Source organism: Saimiri boliviensis, chromosome 10 (genome assembly GCF_048565385.1).
Source record: "Saimiri boliviensis isolate mSaiBol1 chromosome 10, mSaiBol1.pri, whole genome shotgun sequence".
Lineage (NCBI taxonomy): Eukaryota > Metazoa > Chordata > Mammalia > Primates > Cebidae > Saimiri > Saimiri boliviensis.
Genome location: NC_133458.1, coordinates 49,517,536 through 49,534,330, shown reverse-complemented (window position 1 = coordinate 49,534,330; position 16,795 = coordinate 49,517,536). Strand labels below are relative to the sequence as shown.

General features: G+C 38.0%; 1 protein-coding gene across 2 annotated transcripts in view; it reads left to right on the top strand.

Annotated features, from left to right (window-relative positions):
• Positions 1-16,795, top strand: part of HBP1 (HMG-box transcription factor 1) — a 36,674-nt gene that overhangs the window by 1,020 nt on the left and 18,859 nt on the right. For both annotated transcript variants that reach the window (XM_003921100.4, XM_003921101.4), the window contains exons 2-3: positions 9,369-9,552; positions 15,652-15,880. In XM_003921100.4, the coding sequence (XP_003921149.1) occupies positions 9,369-9,552; positions 15,652-15,880 (413 nt within the window). The remainder of the gene's footprint in view (positions 1-9,368; positions 9,553-15,651; positions 15,881-16,795) is intronic.

Sequence of the window (16,795 nt, the reverse complement as noted above, 5' to 3'; positions counted from 1 at the left end):
CGACAGCCAGGTTTTTTGTAGCTTTAATTGCTGCGTGCTGTCTCGGGTATTTCACTCTCGGCTGTGCACTCTTCAGTCTAGGTTCATTCTTAGGGAGTTTTCACCTCGAGCCGTGTTTTAGAAGGAGCACTGACAGCGAGGCAAATACTCAAGTTTTTCTGTTTTGTTTTTGACTCACGATGCCAACATACCAGAACCAGAGGAGGCTTAGAAAAAGAGCTACACATACTGGGAAGCGATGGAGTCCTACCAACAGCTTGGATGAAGGGCTTTAGGTTTATTAATATTTCCCTGTAAATAGCTGTGGGAAGACTCCTAATAATCGTGGTTTTGAAATTAAAGTTAGTTTTTGAGAATTAGAATAATTTTAACATTTTAAAGTATTTACATATGTAAATTTCTGATCATTTTAACAGTGATCTAAATCTGCAATGTATGTTTTGTACTTTTTTTTGTTTTTTGTGTTTTTTTTTTTGATACTGTCTTTTGCTTTATCTTGGAAACGAGTGGTAGTCAGTGATTGGTTCAGTTTTCTTGGTAAAACTCATTTCTTGCTAGGTAGACAGTAGTTGACAAAGTTTCAAGGAAATTTGACTTACATTGAGAGTTAAATCTACTCAATGTTTTTGGGTTATACTTTTGAGGAGCCATTTAACCACTTTAAAGCAAAATATTGCTTGTACTAACTTGAATGATAAATTAGAAGTTCTGATTTCACTTTCCAGTTTCATCTTAGTTTCGTAAACCCAGTTATCTTTTCTCTGTCTCAAAAACTCTTCCTCTTTTTTTCACTGCTCAAAAGTCCTAACTACATACACTAGTTGAAAGAGTACCTTTTCCCAGGATTGCCCGCCTGCGTGTCTCCGCTATCCTTTGTGTGTCACAGGGCACACCTCTCAGACTTCAAACGTGATACCGTCACTGTAAAAATTCATTTTTATAACTCTTACAGTGATATATATGTATGTATGTATGTATGTATTTTAGATGGAGTGTCGCTCTGTCACCAGGCTGGAGTGCAGTGGCACGATCTCAGCTCACTGCAACTTCCGCCTGCCGGGTTCAAGCGGTTCTCCTGCCTCAGCTTTCTGAGTAGCTGGGACTACAGGCGCACACCACCACTTCCAACTAATTTTTAAATATTTTTAGTAGAGACAGGGTTTCACCATATTGGCCGGGATGGTCTCGATGTCCTGACCTCGTGATCTGCCCGCCTCGGCCTCCCAAAGTGCTGGTATTACAGGCATGAGCCACCGCGCTCGGCCCACTGTATTTTAACTTCTTTGGATTCTTTCCTCACTAATACAAGTGCCCAGTGAAGAAGGCGGATTGCATAATGGCATGGAGTTATTAAACTGCGGTGCCCTGAAGGTTCTTCAGGGTGAATTGCAAGCTGGTGTTTTGTATATATGTTTGACATAAAAATACTGGTATTCCTCTCTGCACCGCCTGCATACGCATTATCCATTAGAAGTTACTGCTGGCTGGGCGTAGTGGCTCTCGTCTCGCCCGGCGCTTTGGAAGGCCAAGGCAGGAGGATCATCTGTCAGGAGTTTAGGACCAGCCTGGCCAATGTGGTGAAATTGTACTAAAAATATAAAAGCTGGGCATGGTGGCGCGTGCCTGTAGTCCTAGTTACTTGGGAGACTGAGGCACGAGGATCACTTGAATCTGGTGACAGAGGTTGCAGTGAGCCGAGATCGCACAATTGCACTCTAGCCTGGCTGACAGAACAAGACTCTTAAAAAAAAAGGAAAAGAGTCAATGCTAGGAATTTTGTGTGTATCTTCCTTTAAGTATGAAAGCAAGTATTTCACTTAGGATGGAAAAAATGCAACAACAAAAAAATTAAAGCTGCCAGATACTGCTTATCACAAAATTTAGAGAAAAATAGCATACTGTAATATTCTTAACTGCCTGATACCAATAACATTCATATTTTTCATATACTGATCAGCATTTACTTTGGTGCTTTATAATTTCTACTGTAATTTTGTATAGAGAAACTAAAAAAGTAATTTTCTCCGTAATGTGGTTCATTGAGCTTTTTTTTTTAAGTTATTCAACATAGCTTAGAAAAACTTTTTCCACAAGTTTTTACGGATAATGTAAAAACATTTAGGAGTGCAATCAAGTTTAGGAAAACAAGTTTCATAAGAATTTTTAGATGTCAAATTTTATTATATGGTTCATTTTAAATACTTATTTGAATTGACAGTACTCAGACAGTTCATGGATGGCTGCTTGTGGTATTAATGCATTTCTGTTGTCTTGATCAATACAGCATTTCATGTTGATTGAGCATGAAATTACTAAGAGCTTGTACAGATGTGGATTAGGCAGTGTCTGTGGAGTGTAATATCTTTTATACCTACAACAATTCTTTTAGGTAGATAGATAGGTACTAGTCCTATTTAATTTTTTGTTTTAAAAAAAGTTTTGGCCAGGCGTGGTGGCTCACACCTGTAATCCCAGTACTTTGGGAAGACGAGGTGGGTGGATCACGAGGTCAAGAGATCAAGACCATCCAGACCAACATGGTGAAACCCCGTCTTTACTAAAAAATACGAAAAATTAGCTGGGCGTGGTGGCATGCACCTGTAGTCCCAGCTACTTGGGAGGCTGAGGCAGGAGAACTGCTTGAACCCTGGAGGCAGAGGTCGCAGTGAGCCGAGATCTTGCCACTGCACTCCAGCCTGGTGCCTGGTGACAGAGCGAGACCATCTTTAAAAAAAAAAAAAAAAAAAAAAGGTTTTTAAAGATGGGGTCTTGCTGTGTTGCCCAGGTTGGTCTTGAACTCCAAGCTCAAGTGATCCTCCTGTCCCAACCTCCCAAAGTGCAGGGATTGCAGGCTTGAGCCACGGAGCCTGGCCACTAGCCTTATTTGCAAATAAAAAACCATGCCCTCATGAGAAAACAGGCCTGGAGGTTTAATTCAGGGCCATGAAAGTGGTAAATGACAAAAACGAATCCCCTAAGGTTTTCTGTTGTTGTTTCTTCTTTTTTCTTAGCCCAGTGGCAAACTAGTTTTAGACACATTTCTGTGAAATCTGTTGGAAATATTCTAAAAAAACAGCATTAAGTCCTCCCAGGTGCTTTGGGTGTAGAAAGTTACATTTAATATACTTTGTTATGGAGGCTTGTTTTAGCGTGTAATTATGTAACCCATTTAAAATACCTCGGTTTCAGAGATGGAAATTAATTGCAAATTGCCTTTTCTTCACCCACTCTGAAAACAATTTGAGCAGGTAGTCTGGACTGGGTATAGAAATCCTTCAGGTTAGGGGAGAGCATATAGAAGATCCTGCTGTGAATTCCATAAAAAGATAAGGATTCAGGGAATAATAGGCCCTTGAAAGCAGGAGATAACCCATGCTCGCCTATACCTTTTGCGTTTTTTCCCTCTCAGCGCTCCCCTTCAAAAAGAAAATGGTCCCATTTAGTCGTCATAGTCCTGTTTTCCCCATACATAATAATGCTTTATTTACAGAGCTGTTCTGAGTTCAAAATAAAATTAGATGAAGTACATGGAAATGCTATGTAGGTAGGCATTTTGTAAAACCTCTCTGAGTTCATTCATTGAGACTTAGGTTTTTCTCATTCTCTCTTCTTTTCCTTTCTTAGGATTTTTTGGCTACTTGCTTGTGGAAGTTTGTATACCAAAAGCAATGTGGTCTTCCAATAAAATAAAATTTGTAATACTGAACGTGACATTTCAGAGTGTAACTTCTGGAAAATTTTACTAAGAATCACTGATGTAGTGAAGAGATGACATGTACAGAATGAATTAAAATACAAGGCAAGCTGTGTTGAATCTAATACCAAAGCAGTATACAAAAGCATGAATGAACAATAGGGTTAGCTCTACCAGGATATATCTGAAAGAGGAGCTTGTTTATCAAAATGAGTATGTAATTGGTATAATGTATGTAGGGGAACCTTATTGAGTAAGGACTTTTCTGGTATTCCTTTACTGTATTGGAGACCTTGCTTGCTTTCTCCAAAATACCTGAGACTGAGAATTAGAAAACAAAGAGAGAATTCCAATTGAAAATAGACAGAATTAGAAGAGACAGAAAACTTGTGTATATGGTTTTGAATTTTGTTTTCAGGTACTGAATTCTCAGAATAGCCCTGTGAGGTAAGTAGAGGGACTTTGTGAGTCTGAGATTGAGTGGCCTGTCCCCAGTTACGCAGCTAGTTAGAGGTAAACCGAAGTCTCTTGTCTTGAAGTCTAGATTCTCTTACTGTACAGTAGTTTTACTGCAGCAGAGCTTCAGTTTTCTCAGGACCAAACTTTTCATAGCCTTGAGCAGTGAGAGGTGTGAACACATTCGTTCAGTAAATATTTATTTGGTCCCTTTGGTTATTTATAGTAGCTCTGTTTTAAAATTTAAAAAATGTGTTTTTCCAACTTCATTTAAGGAGTTTTGAATGATGGTAGATAACTAAGATAAAGCCCTGAAGAAATGATAGAAGTTGCAAAGAGGTGTTAGTGTACTGTACTTGGTGAATGTTGGAAACTGGCGGACCTGCTGTGGGGAAGAAAGAGAGTTCTTAGCTGGGAAGAATGAGGAAACCAAAGAGCTCTGCGGAGGGAGGGGGTAGACAAAACAGACTGCAGCTGTGCTTCTGTGGACTCCAAGGTATGTGTACAAAGGATATGTGTATGAACAGTGCTGTTCTTGGGGTCCACTTTTATTGTGTGTAGTGCATGTAAAGTTGCACTTTATGCACTACATACATATGTGTAGTGCATAACACATGTGTAGTGCAACTTCCGAATTTCATAACAAAGATAAAAGTGGTAAACGTTTTAAGTTCAGGATTGCAGATAGGTTTGACTTAATGCAGCTCACATCTGTATGTGAAGCATAGTACAAATACAGGATTTTTAGTTATCAAAACAGGTTAAATTATATTCTTAAGGTGCTAGAAAGATTTCTATGGAAAGAGTTAAAATCTCCTATCTAAAATGTTAATATTGGCTGTTTAAAGAACTCACATAGTATGACTAGTTCCACTCTTAGGCACTACTAAATAAGTAATCTGCACTGATACTATCAGTTACCTTTTCTGAGAACTATTGTAAAGGAAGCTGGAGACAGGTGGCTTACATAGAGATTGAGAATGTGAGTATCTCTTTTTTTTTTTAAAAAAAAATATACCCTTCTAAAATGTAGGTGCTCTTGTATACTTATGCAGTGTTTCAGTATGATTTTGTCCATAGACTCAAAGAGACTGTTTTAAAGTATGGTTCTGATCATGTCAGAACTCTATTAAAAAATCCTCAGTGGTTCTTCATCGTCTGATAACTGCTAGTCATAACACTAGCCACAGTGCAGTGAAGGTGTGCTTTGTGTTAGGCACTATTCTGAGCATTTTACCTAATCTCACTGAGATTTTATAACAACCTGTGAGGTAGGTACTTTTATTTCCATCTTATAAACAAGGCATGAAGATTTTAAGTAAATTATTTAGGGCACATAGCTAATAAGTGGCAGATCTGGTATATAAACTCAGGCAGCCTGATTTCAGAATCCTCATTCTTGTCTCTAAATAAATAAATAAATAGTTTTCCTATAAGTAGAACTGAACACTGATCCTAGACTACCTTTCCATATAGTAGTATTCTTAAAGCCTCTGTATTCATGATCACATGACACACAAGGCCATCCTACTTTGTGGTGAAACTAGATTCTACATTCTTCTGATCTCATCTAGGACTTTGCCAGCTGTATGAGTTTAATCCTGTGAGTTTCTCTCACTGGGAGATCTCCCTCCCTGCTTTTCTTTTAACCCATTCATAGCCAAGTCCTGCTCTGTAGAACTGTGGTCATCTGCTTGTATCTTTCCACTAAAGCATAGATTCCTTGAGACTCATGATTAATTGTTCATTAGTGAGGTCCAGATTGCAACTAATGCAATGCCTTGTACATAGTATTTATTAATGATTTTTTAAAATAAGTGGGAATTTAGCAACCATTTTTAGCCCAGTATGTCTCAATATTTTACACCTGGAAACAAAAACCAGTGCACAAAGTTGTAACCCACATGAAATAGATCCTCTGGGGTTGAGGCCTGGACAACGTTTTTTAAAAGCATATATATGATTCTGTGTGCCACAGGATGGAGTTGAGAATCACTGATGAAGCTAAATTTGCTCCGTTTTTTATTTTTTTTAGGGAGAAGGTGGAGCCTCAATATCATGATTTCATGCTTGGGAAATAGATTTGTGTTACCACATTTTCTCTAGTTGGTAGTTCTGTGGGGGAAATTGTTATATCCCAGTATATTTGCTGTAATTATTTGCCAAGACTGATTGTGATCAGTGCATTGTACTAAACTAGAGAAGTGTTAATTTCTTCCGAATTTCATGTTTTAGGGGCTTAAAGTAATGGCATGATATGACTTTTATTGAGATATGTTGGATGATTTGTCATCATATCTCCCAGGGAGTAGAGTGTTGAAACTGAATAGCTATCTGATTTCCACCTGTTAAATATGTATTTTCAGTAACTATTTAGGACATTACAAACCCAAAGTACGTTTAATATTGCCCTACATCTGGGGGTAAAAAAAATTCCAAAAGACGTTATTTTACATTTTTTTCACTGCTTCATTTCATTCTCAGAGTGAACAACTCTCAAAGTAGAGCAGGTATCATTAGCTCTATTTTACAGATGAAGATGTTGAGTTAATGAGAAACTCAGTTACTTAGGTCATATGTTTGGTAAGTGATCAAGCTGAAATCAAAACCTGTTTCCTTACATCTAACCCAGTGCCCTTTTTTGCTACACCATAATATGTTGCGTAGTCATTATTGAGCAAGGATCTAAAGCAGTGCCCAGAATAAGAGTTACTTTTGAGGAGTATAGGCAGATAGCATCCAAAATAGAATGTTAGACATACAGGAAGGCAATAAGCATGTAGTTGGTCTATGTGTCAAGAACCCTGTAGGAATCTAAAATAATCAGATGTAAGCAAATACTTTTAAAAATAAGAATATAAATTCAGTGTTGTTTAGAAGAATGAAGAAGCTGGGAATAGCATATTTAGCAGTAGGTGGGTAAGTGAATTTTGGCACATCCTTATGATGTATGTTTAACTATTTAAGAGCTTTGAAAAAAATTAATGGCATAAGAAAATGCTTATGAACTTACATTAGGCAAAAAGGTATCAAACTATAATATGAAATGGGAAGAAGAACACGATTTTGTGTATGTGTGCATGAAACAGATTGGATTGTAATATATCAAAATGTTAAAAGTATCTAAAACTGGTTGGTGGTGTTAGAAGTAATCATTACATTCCTCAGAAAAATTTTTTCCCATTTTTTGCACAGTGATTGTATTTTCTAGTCAGGAAAACATTTCAGAAATCTAAAAGATCATGAAAAAGCCTTTATAGAAAGAAATTTATCAGTATCACCAGTGTTTATTGGCAATTAACACGATGGCTTAGAAAGCTTATAAATATTAAATAATTAACTTTTTTTGGTGCAGTTTAATATTAAATAATTAACCTTTTTTTGGTGCAGTTTTAATCAGCCTGCACTGGGATACTTGACTTTCAGGGACTTTTAACAGCAGTGTATTTTATTACTTTGTTTTAAGGAAAAATATATTGTTGCAAAAGTCAGGATTTTTTGGGTATTTCATATTCACTCATTAGAACTTTGTTTTTCTTTAAGAGGTGAGGTCTTGCTCATTGCCCAGATTGGATTCCAGCACATAGGCTCAAGGAGTCCTTCCACTTCAGTCTAACCCAAGTAGCTGGAACTATAGGCATGAGCCACTGCATCAGGTTAGAACTTTTTTTAAAAATGGAATTTAGACTAGAGTCTGAGAAATCAGAAAATCTTTCTGTTGTCCCTTATGTTAAAGAACTAATTTGATCATTGTCCAAAGGGTGAAATAAAAGGTATAACCACTTTTTCCTTTCATAATAGTATTTAGTTGTTGGACTTTGCTAAGAAATTATTTAAATGTGTTAACCCATATTCTCCTCCTTGTGATAACTTTGTAGGCTTACAGGTAGATTTACTAGTTGTTTAACTAAATTTCCCATGATTATTATTCATCTTTTTAGACATCATATTCTATTCAGAATGACAGGTATCTATTTTGGCTAGATCCCAAATTTTCAGTAGGAAAGCCTAAGAACATTTTTATTTTTATGAGAATAGTAGTATATGGCCATTTAAAGAAACTCTTTCTTAAATGTTCATTGAAAATGTATTTTTTAAGTGTGCTGAAGTAGTTTACTTTCAGAATGAGGAAGCAAAATGACAAACACAGTAAATAGAGACATTAAAATAGAATCTTTTTTAAAAAATGGAATATTCCTTCAATCTTTTTAACTTTTATTGAGGAAGGTCTTTAAATTTTCTTTTGAATTTGAAGGTACAAGTGAAGCAAAGTCTTATTAGTCTCAGTATTTGCATCTGAAAGGATGGTTACTAGGTTAAAGAAATAAAAATATGGCCGGGCGTAGCGGCTCAAGCCTGTAATCCCAGCACTTTGGGAGGCCGAGGTGGGCGGATCACAAGGTCAAGAGATCGAGACCATCCTGGCCAACATGGTGAAACACCGTCTCTACTAAAAATACAAAAAAAAAATTAGCTGGGCGTGGCGATGTGCACCTGTAGTCCCAGGTACTTGGGAGGCTGAGGCAAGAGAATTGCTTGAACCCAGGAGGTGGAGGTTGCAGTGAGCCACTGCACTCCAGCCTAGTGCCTGGTGACAGAGTGAGACTCTGTCTCAAAAAATAAATAAATAAATAAATAAAAATACATATAATGCCATTATTCTTTAGTAGGAAAGACTTTAAAAAAGATAAATTCAAGATATTAATCTATTGGGATTCCAGTATAATTTAGCATTGAGCATTCAGTTGTAGCCCAAGATATTAGGGAGTCATCCTGACCTGAAGAATTTGAGGGGGCTATAAATGGCAGTATATGATTAAGTTAAAATGTAACACTGTGACTGGGCGTGGTGGCTCACACCTGTAATTTCTGCGCTTTGGAAGGCTGATGTGGGCAGATATCTTGAGGTCAGGGGTTTGAGACCAGCCTGGCCAACATGTCAAAACCCCATCTCTACTAAAAATAGAAAAATTAGCTGAGTGTGGTGGTACATGCCTGTAATCCCAGGTACTTGAGTGGCTGAGGTAGGAGAATCCCTTGAACCCAGGAGGTGGAGGTTGTTGTGGGCCGAGATCATGCCACTCCACTGCAGCCTGGGCGACAGAGTGAGACTATGTCTTAAAAAAACAAAAAAGCAACATTGTCATGCCTTTGATTTATTTTGTGTTTGTGTAATGCCCAAATGGCATGGCTTGACATTTTTTCTTCTGTTTTTAAGTCAGAGCACCATAACATGGTGTGGGAAGTGAAGACAAATCAGATGCCTAATGCAGTACAGAAACTCCTGTTGGTGATGGACAAGAGAGCTTCAGGAATGAATGACTCATTGGAGTTGCTGCAGTGTAATGAGAATTTGCCATCTTCACCTGGATATAACTCCTGTGATGAGCACATGGAGCTTGGTAAACAAAATTAAAAATTATATAGGAATCTCACTAAGATTCTGATAAATTTTCATACTTAGCCAGCTTTTCCACCAACCTTCACTGGCTAGAAAACTATGTGAAGTATTTGTATATTAGGAATTTTCAACATTCTGTTATTACTTTTAAAATATTACTTAAAACCAATGTGAGTTGGACTATTTGTGGTTATAGAGATACATTTACAGATTATTAAATTAAACTGCTTTGTGTATAAAGATTGGACCCCACTTGTGGCTTTTTGAAAGATGCTGTTTTTGAAGTATGCTCCAGAGAGCTCAGTGAAATATGCTTAGCCACTCTTCATGGCAGATTTGCTGGTATAATGTGGAAATTACAGTGGACCCTTGAAACTTGAGGATCTGACATTTATGGTTGTCACTATTGCAAAACTGCTCGAGATATGTGACTTGTATGTAGAATGTGTAGGTCTGTTGAGGTATGTTTTTGAATTGTATTGCCTCGAGGCTGGTGTTCAGGAGTATAGAGCTAACAAGTGACCTTTGATTGCTGCCCAGCTTTTCAGCTTGGCTTTGCCCCCATTTAATATGGGTTTTTCCTTTATGTTTATAAAAACCCTTAGGAGAAGATACACCTGTCTTAATTTTACAAGTCATGAAGTGCAGGAGATTATGTACTACAGTAATGTTTGGAAATTTGGAGATTTTTTATTTTATACACGCACACGCACACACACACACACACACACACACACACACATTTATTTATTTTACTGCGTTTAGGTTTTGGGGTACAGGTGAGGAACATGCAAGATTATTGCATAGGTACATACATGGCAATGTGGTTTGCTGCCTTCCTCCCTATCACCTATATCTGGCATTTCTCCCCATGTTATCCCTCCCCAACTCCCCACCCCACGCTGTCCTTCCCCTAGCTCCCCTCCACAGACCTCAGTGTGATGCTCCCCTCTCTGTGTCCGTGTGTTCTCATTGTTCACCACCCACCTGTGAGTGAGAACATGTGGTGTTTGATTTTCTGTTCTTGTGTCAATTTGCTAAGAATGGCGGTTTCCAGGGTTCATCCATGTCCCTACGAAGGACACGAATTCATAGTTTTTTATGGCTGCATAGTATTCCATGGTGTATGTGTGCCACATTTTCCCTGTCCAGTCTATCATCGATGGGCATTTGGGCTGGTTGCACATCTTTGCTATTGTAAACACTGCCGCAGTGAACATTCGTGTGCATGTGTCCTTATAAGAGAATGATTTCTAATCCTTTGGATATATACCCAGTAATGGGATTGTTGGGTCAAATGGAATTTCTGTTTCTAGGTCCTTGAGGAATTGCTACACTTTCTTCCACAATGGTTGAATTAATTTACACTCCCACCAACAGTGTAAAAGTGTTCCTATTTCTCCACATCCTTTCCAGTATCTGTTGTCTTCAGATTTTTTGATGATCACCATTCTAACTGGCATGAGATGGTATCTCAATGTAGTTTTGATTTGCATTTCTCTAATGACCAGTGATGATGAGCATTTTTTCATGTTTGTTGGCCTCATACATGTCTTCTTTTGTAAAATGTCTGTTCATATCCTTTGCCTACTTTTGAATGGGTTTTTTTTTCTTGTAAATCTGTTTTAGTTCTTTGTAGATTTGGATATGAGCCCTTTGTCAGATGGGTAGATTGCAAAAATATTTTCCCATTCTGTTGGTTGCCGATTCACTCTAATGATTGTTTCTTTTGCTGTGCCGAAGCTCTGGAGTTTCATTAGGTCCAATTTGTCTATTTTGGCTTTTGTTGCCAGTGCTTTTGGTGTTTTAGTCATGAAGTCCTTGCCTACGCCTATGTCCTGAATGGTTTTGCCTAGATTTTCTTCTAGGGTTTTTATGGTGTTAGGTCTTATGTTTAAGTCTTTAATCCATTTGAAGTTAATTTTAGTGTAAGGGGTCAGGAAAGGGTCCAGTTTCTGCTTTCTGCACATGGCTAGCCAGTTTTCTCAACAGCATTTATTAAACAGGGACTCCTTTCCCCATTGCTTGTTTTTGTCAGGTTTGTCAAAGATCAGATGGTTGTAGATGTGTGGTGTTGCCTCCGAGGCCTCTGTTCTGTTCCATTGGTCTATATCTCTGTTTTGGTACCAGTACCATGGTGCTTTGATTACTGTAGCCTTGTAGTATAATTTGAAGTCCAGTAGTGTGATGCCTCCAGCTTTGTTATTTTTGCTTAGAATACACTTGGCTGTGCAGGCTGTCTTTTGGTTCCATACGAAGTTTAAGGTGGCTTTTTCCAGTTCTGTGAAGAAGGTCATTGGTAGCTTGATGGGGATAGCATTGAATCTATAAATTACTTTGGGCAGTATGGCCATTTTCATGATATTGATTCTTCCTAACCATGAACATGGAATGTTTCTCCATCTGTTTGTGTCCTCTCTTTATTTCATTGAGCAGTGGTTTGTAGTTCTCCTTGAAGAGAACCTTCTTTATTAGTTGTATTCCTAGGAATTTTATTCTCTTTGTAGCAATTGTGAATGGCAGTTTGTTCTTGATTTGGGTCTCTTAAGCCTGTCACTGGTGTGTAGGAATGCCTGGGATTTTTGGATGTTGATTTTGTATCCTGAGACTTTGCTGAAGTTGCTTATCAGTTTCAGGAGATTTTGGGCTGAGACAGCGGGATCTTCTAAATACACAATCATGTTGTCTGCAAATAGAGACAATTTGACTGCTTCCTTTCCTAACTGAATACCCTTTATTTCTTTTCCTTGCCTGATTGGTCTGGCTAGAACTTCCAATACTGTATGGAATAGGAGTGGTGAGAGAGAAGGCATCCTTGTCTAGTGCCAGCTTTCAAAGGGAATGCTTCCATTTTTTGCCCATTCAGTATGATATTGGCTGTGGGTTTGTCGTAAATTGCTTTTATTATTTTGAGATACATTTCCATCGATACCTAGTTTATTGAGAGTTTTTTAGCATAAAGCGCTGTTTTGTCAAAGGCCTTCTCTGCATCTATTGAGATAATCATGTGGTTTTTGTCTTTGGTTCTGTTTATGTGGTAAATTACGTTTATAGACTTGTTTATGTTGAACCAATCTTGCATCCCCGGGATGAAGCCTACTTGATCATGGTGGATAAGCTTTTGGATGTGCTGTTGCAGTCAGTTTGCCAGTATTTTATTGAAGGTTTTTGCATCTATGTTCATCATGGATATTGGCCTGAAGTTTTCTTTTCTTGTTGAGTCTCTGCCACGTTTTGGTATTAGGATGATGTTGGTCTTATAAAATGATTTGGGAAGGATTCCCTCTTTTTGGATTGTTTGGAATAGTTTCAGAAGGACTGGTACCAGCTCCTCTTTGTATGTCTGGTAGAATTTGGCTGTGAACCCATCTGAACCTGGACTTTTTTTGGTTGGCAGGCTATGAATTGCTGCCTCAACTTCAGCCCTTGTTATTGGTCTATTCAGGGTTTCAACTTCTTCCTGGTTTAGGCTTGGGAGGATACAAGTGTCCAGGAATTTATCTATTTCTTCCAGGTTTATGTGCATAGAGTTGTTTGTAGTAATCTCCGATGGTGATTGAAATTTGGAGATCTTAAGGTGCTTGAATGCCAAGGATTTTCTCGGCCATAGTATTTATTGAGTACTGGTTACTATTGAGCAAGGAGTGCCATTTTAATCAGGCAGTTGATCTTCCACCATCATGTTTTTAGTTTCAGGAGGAACTCAGAAATTTGGGTCCCAGGGCAGTAAAAAAAAACTTGCACCTTCTACTTACGACTTCATTTAAAAAGTTAATTTCCTGACCTTCAAAAACAGAAATGAACTCTTTGCAGTAAGTAAATGTTAGTCAAAGGCAAACAGGGAAGGGAGATAAGCTATACCAGCATGAAAAGTGTAGGGTAGAATTATTTTAAATTGGTATGATGTTCTAGAATGCCTTGGCTGCTTCAGGACTCTTGGGAAAGAAATCAGTTTTTATGAATGGATATCTTGAATCAGTACTTTTTTTTTTTTTTTTGAGACGGGAGTTTTGCTCTTATTACCCAGGCTGGAGTGCAATGGCGCGATCTCGGCTCACCGCAACCTCCGCCTCCTGGGTTCAGGCAATTCTCCTGACTCAGCCTCCTGAGTAGCTGGAATTACAGGCACCACCACTATGCCCAGCTAATTTTTTGTATTTTTAGTAGAGACGGGGTTTCATCATGTTGACCAGGATGGTCTCGATCTCTTGACCTTGTGATCCACCCGCCTCGGCCTCCCAAAGTGCTGGGATTACAGGCTTGAGCCACCGCGCCCGGCCTGAATCAGTACTTTTAATTAAAACATTTCAGTTTGGCTTGGCATGATGATTCATGCTGGTAATCCCAGCAGTTGAGGGGCCAACGTGTGGGGATCATTTTGAGACCACGAGTTCAAGACCAGCCTGGTCAGTGTAGCGCGGGTTTTTGAGATTGGATCTCACTCTGTCGCTCAGGCTCCAGGGCAGTGGCATGATCTCAGCTCACCGCAACCTCCGCCTCCCAGGTTCAAGTGATTCTCCTGCTTCAGCCTCCTGAGTAGCTGGGATTACAGGCATGTGCCACCACACCCAGCTAATTTTTATATTTTTAGCAGATACGAGGTTTCACCATGTTGGCCAGGCTGGTGTCGAATTCCTGACCTCAAGTGATCCGTCTGCCTCAGCCTTCCCAAAGCGCTGGGATTAAAGACGTGAGCCACTGCGCCCAGAAAAAAAATTTTTTTTAATTAGCTGGGCATGATGGGCATGTGCCCATAGTCTTAGCTACCTAGGCAGAGGAGTGAGGATCACTCGAGCCCAGGGGTCCAAGGCTGGAGTGAGCTATAATTGCACCACTGCATTCCAGCCTGGGCAGCAGAGTAAGAGCCTGTCTCAAAAAAACAGAACAATTTTTTTAAAAAAGTTAGGACATGTCAGTTTTAGTAAACTGTTTTGGAATATTTGCCTGAATAGGAATTATACATACTTTTATAGTGACAGTTAGGAGACTAGAAGTTTTCTTGACTTGCATATTTAAGGGACCCAGTAGGTTTGTGGAGTTTGTAGGTATGTGTTTCATGGAGAGGTTTTTTTTTTTAAGCCTTCAAGATGAGAAGACATATGTGTCTGTATGTATGTGTGTGTATATAGTAGGAAAGAAAAAGCATCTTTATATACATATAAATAAAGCATATATAAAAAAACACATAAAGCATCTTTATATAATTTTTTTTTTGAGATGGAGTCTTGCCCTGTCACTGGGTCGGAGTGCAGTGGCACAATCTCTGCTCACTGCAGTCTCGGCTTACTGCAGTCTCTTCCTCCCAGGTTCAAGTGATTCCCTTTCCTCAGCCTCCCAAGTAGATGTACTGCAGAAACATAGCACCATGCCGGCAAATTTTTTGTATTTTAGTAGAGATGGGGTTTCACCATGTTGGCCAGGATGGTGTTGATCTCCTGACCTTATGATCCGCCTGCCTCAGCCTCCCAAAGTGCTGGGATTATAGGCGTGAGTCACCACACCCAGCTGATATATATGTACTTTTTTTTATGAATGTATATATGTGATTTTTTTAAAGAATTGAATATTTTGGAATTCATTACATGCGTGGTACTTGGGTAATATTTCTAATCACCTTTTGAGGAACTGAGAGGGTATCATTAAGTTACCTTTTAGGAATGCACTCAATACATATTAAGTTCAGAATTTGTTAGTAAAAAGAAATACACAGAGTTGTGTAAGTAGTAGCTAAATACATGATCTATATTATATATGTAAATTATTGATATAGTAATTTGTATAACAGGTTATTAAAGTATGTGAGTAATAAGTATATATTGCAAACATAAAATGCCTTTTTCTTCATTAACTTGTTAATGTAAAAATGTCCCAATGGCATATGGGTCACTCCTAGGTGATGTACAAAAAACTAGGGGGAATAAAAAGTAGAAAACAAACCAAACCATGTTTTTCCAGTCTGTGAGTAGAATTCTACATTTATGATTTTCCTCTCTCAAAATTATTTCGCTAAAATTGAGGACTTCTCTTTTAATTACAATTATAATACCGTTCCTTGTATTAGTAATTTCCTTTTTATGATTTTGCTTGTGTTTATTTGCAGATGACCTTCCTGAACTTCAGGCAGTTCAAAGTGATCCTACCCAATCTGCCATGTACCAGCTGAGTTCAGATGTTTCACATCAAGAATACCCAAGACCAACTTGGAACCAAAATACCTCAGACATACCAGAAACTACTTACCGTGAAAATGAGGTGGACTGGCTAACAGAATTAGCAAATATTGCCACCAGTCCACAAAGTCCACTGATGCAGTGCTCATTTTACAATAGGTAGGAACATTGATGATATTTTTATTTAAAAATTATATCATTACAAAAAGGTTTTATTTAAATTTTTTCCTATTTTTAAAGTAATAATGCTTTAAATTATTAGAATTTAAATCATCTTTAGAATTAAGCTCCTTATCTAATGATCAAAGAATTATTTCACTCACTACCATGATTTCATGTATTGAGAACTAGATAAAGGTGATGAGAACTGTAGAGTAAAAAGTATTTATAAATGTTTAAAATAGACCATGAAATACCTCATTATATATTTCTACATATAGAAATGAAAACTGTATTTGTCTAAAGAAGCATAGTTGTAATCAAGATTATATTTTAAACTTTTTATCAACCTTGAGTTTGTTTCCTTTTGGTCTAGCTTTGTTTCTTCCATAGTTTATGTGGCCTTACGTTATTTACGTGTTTGCTAATTCTAAAATTTGCTAATATTAAAATCTTAAACTTACAAAACTGGATTCCCATTGGTAAAAATCACTGTTCCATATGTTCAGACCAGAGTTAAAGACAATGAGTAGCTGTGTTAGGAAATTATGGAAGTTTCCAGCTAATATGCCTAAGGAGGCCTAAGTGGAAAACACTTCATTATTTATCCCTAAAAAGAAATGAGGAAATATGACAGTTTATAAGGGAGACAGATGCCCATATTTGCACACCTGCGAGTGGAAAATGATAGACCAGAGTTTTATACTAGGTAACGTAGGAATAACTGTAAATTTGTTAGTACTCTTAAGTTAGTATCATGCATTGCCAAAGAATAGACTTACTAGGTATGATATCTCATTTTTATTGCAACACATTAAGTTGTGCTGCTTTTCTTTCTTTCTTTTTCTCTTTTTTTTTTTGAGACAGAGTCTTGTCCAGTTACCAGGCTGGAGTGCAGTGGCACAATCTTGGCTC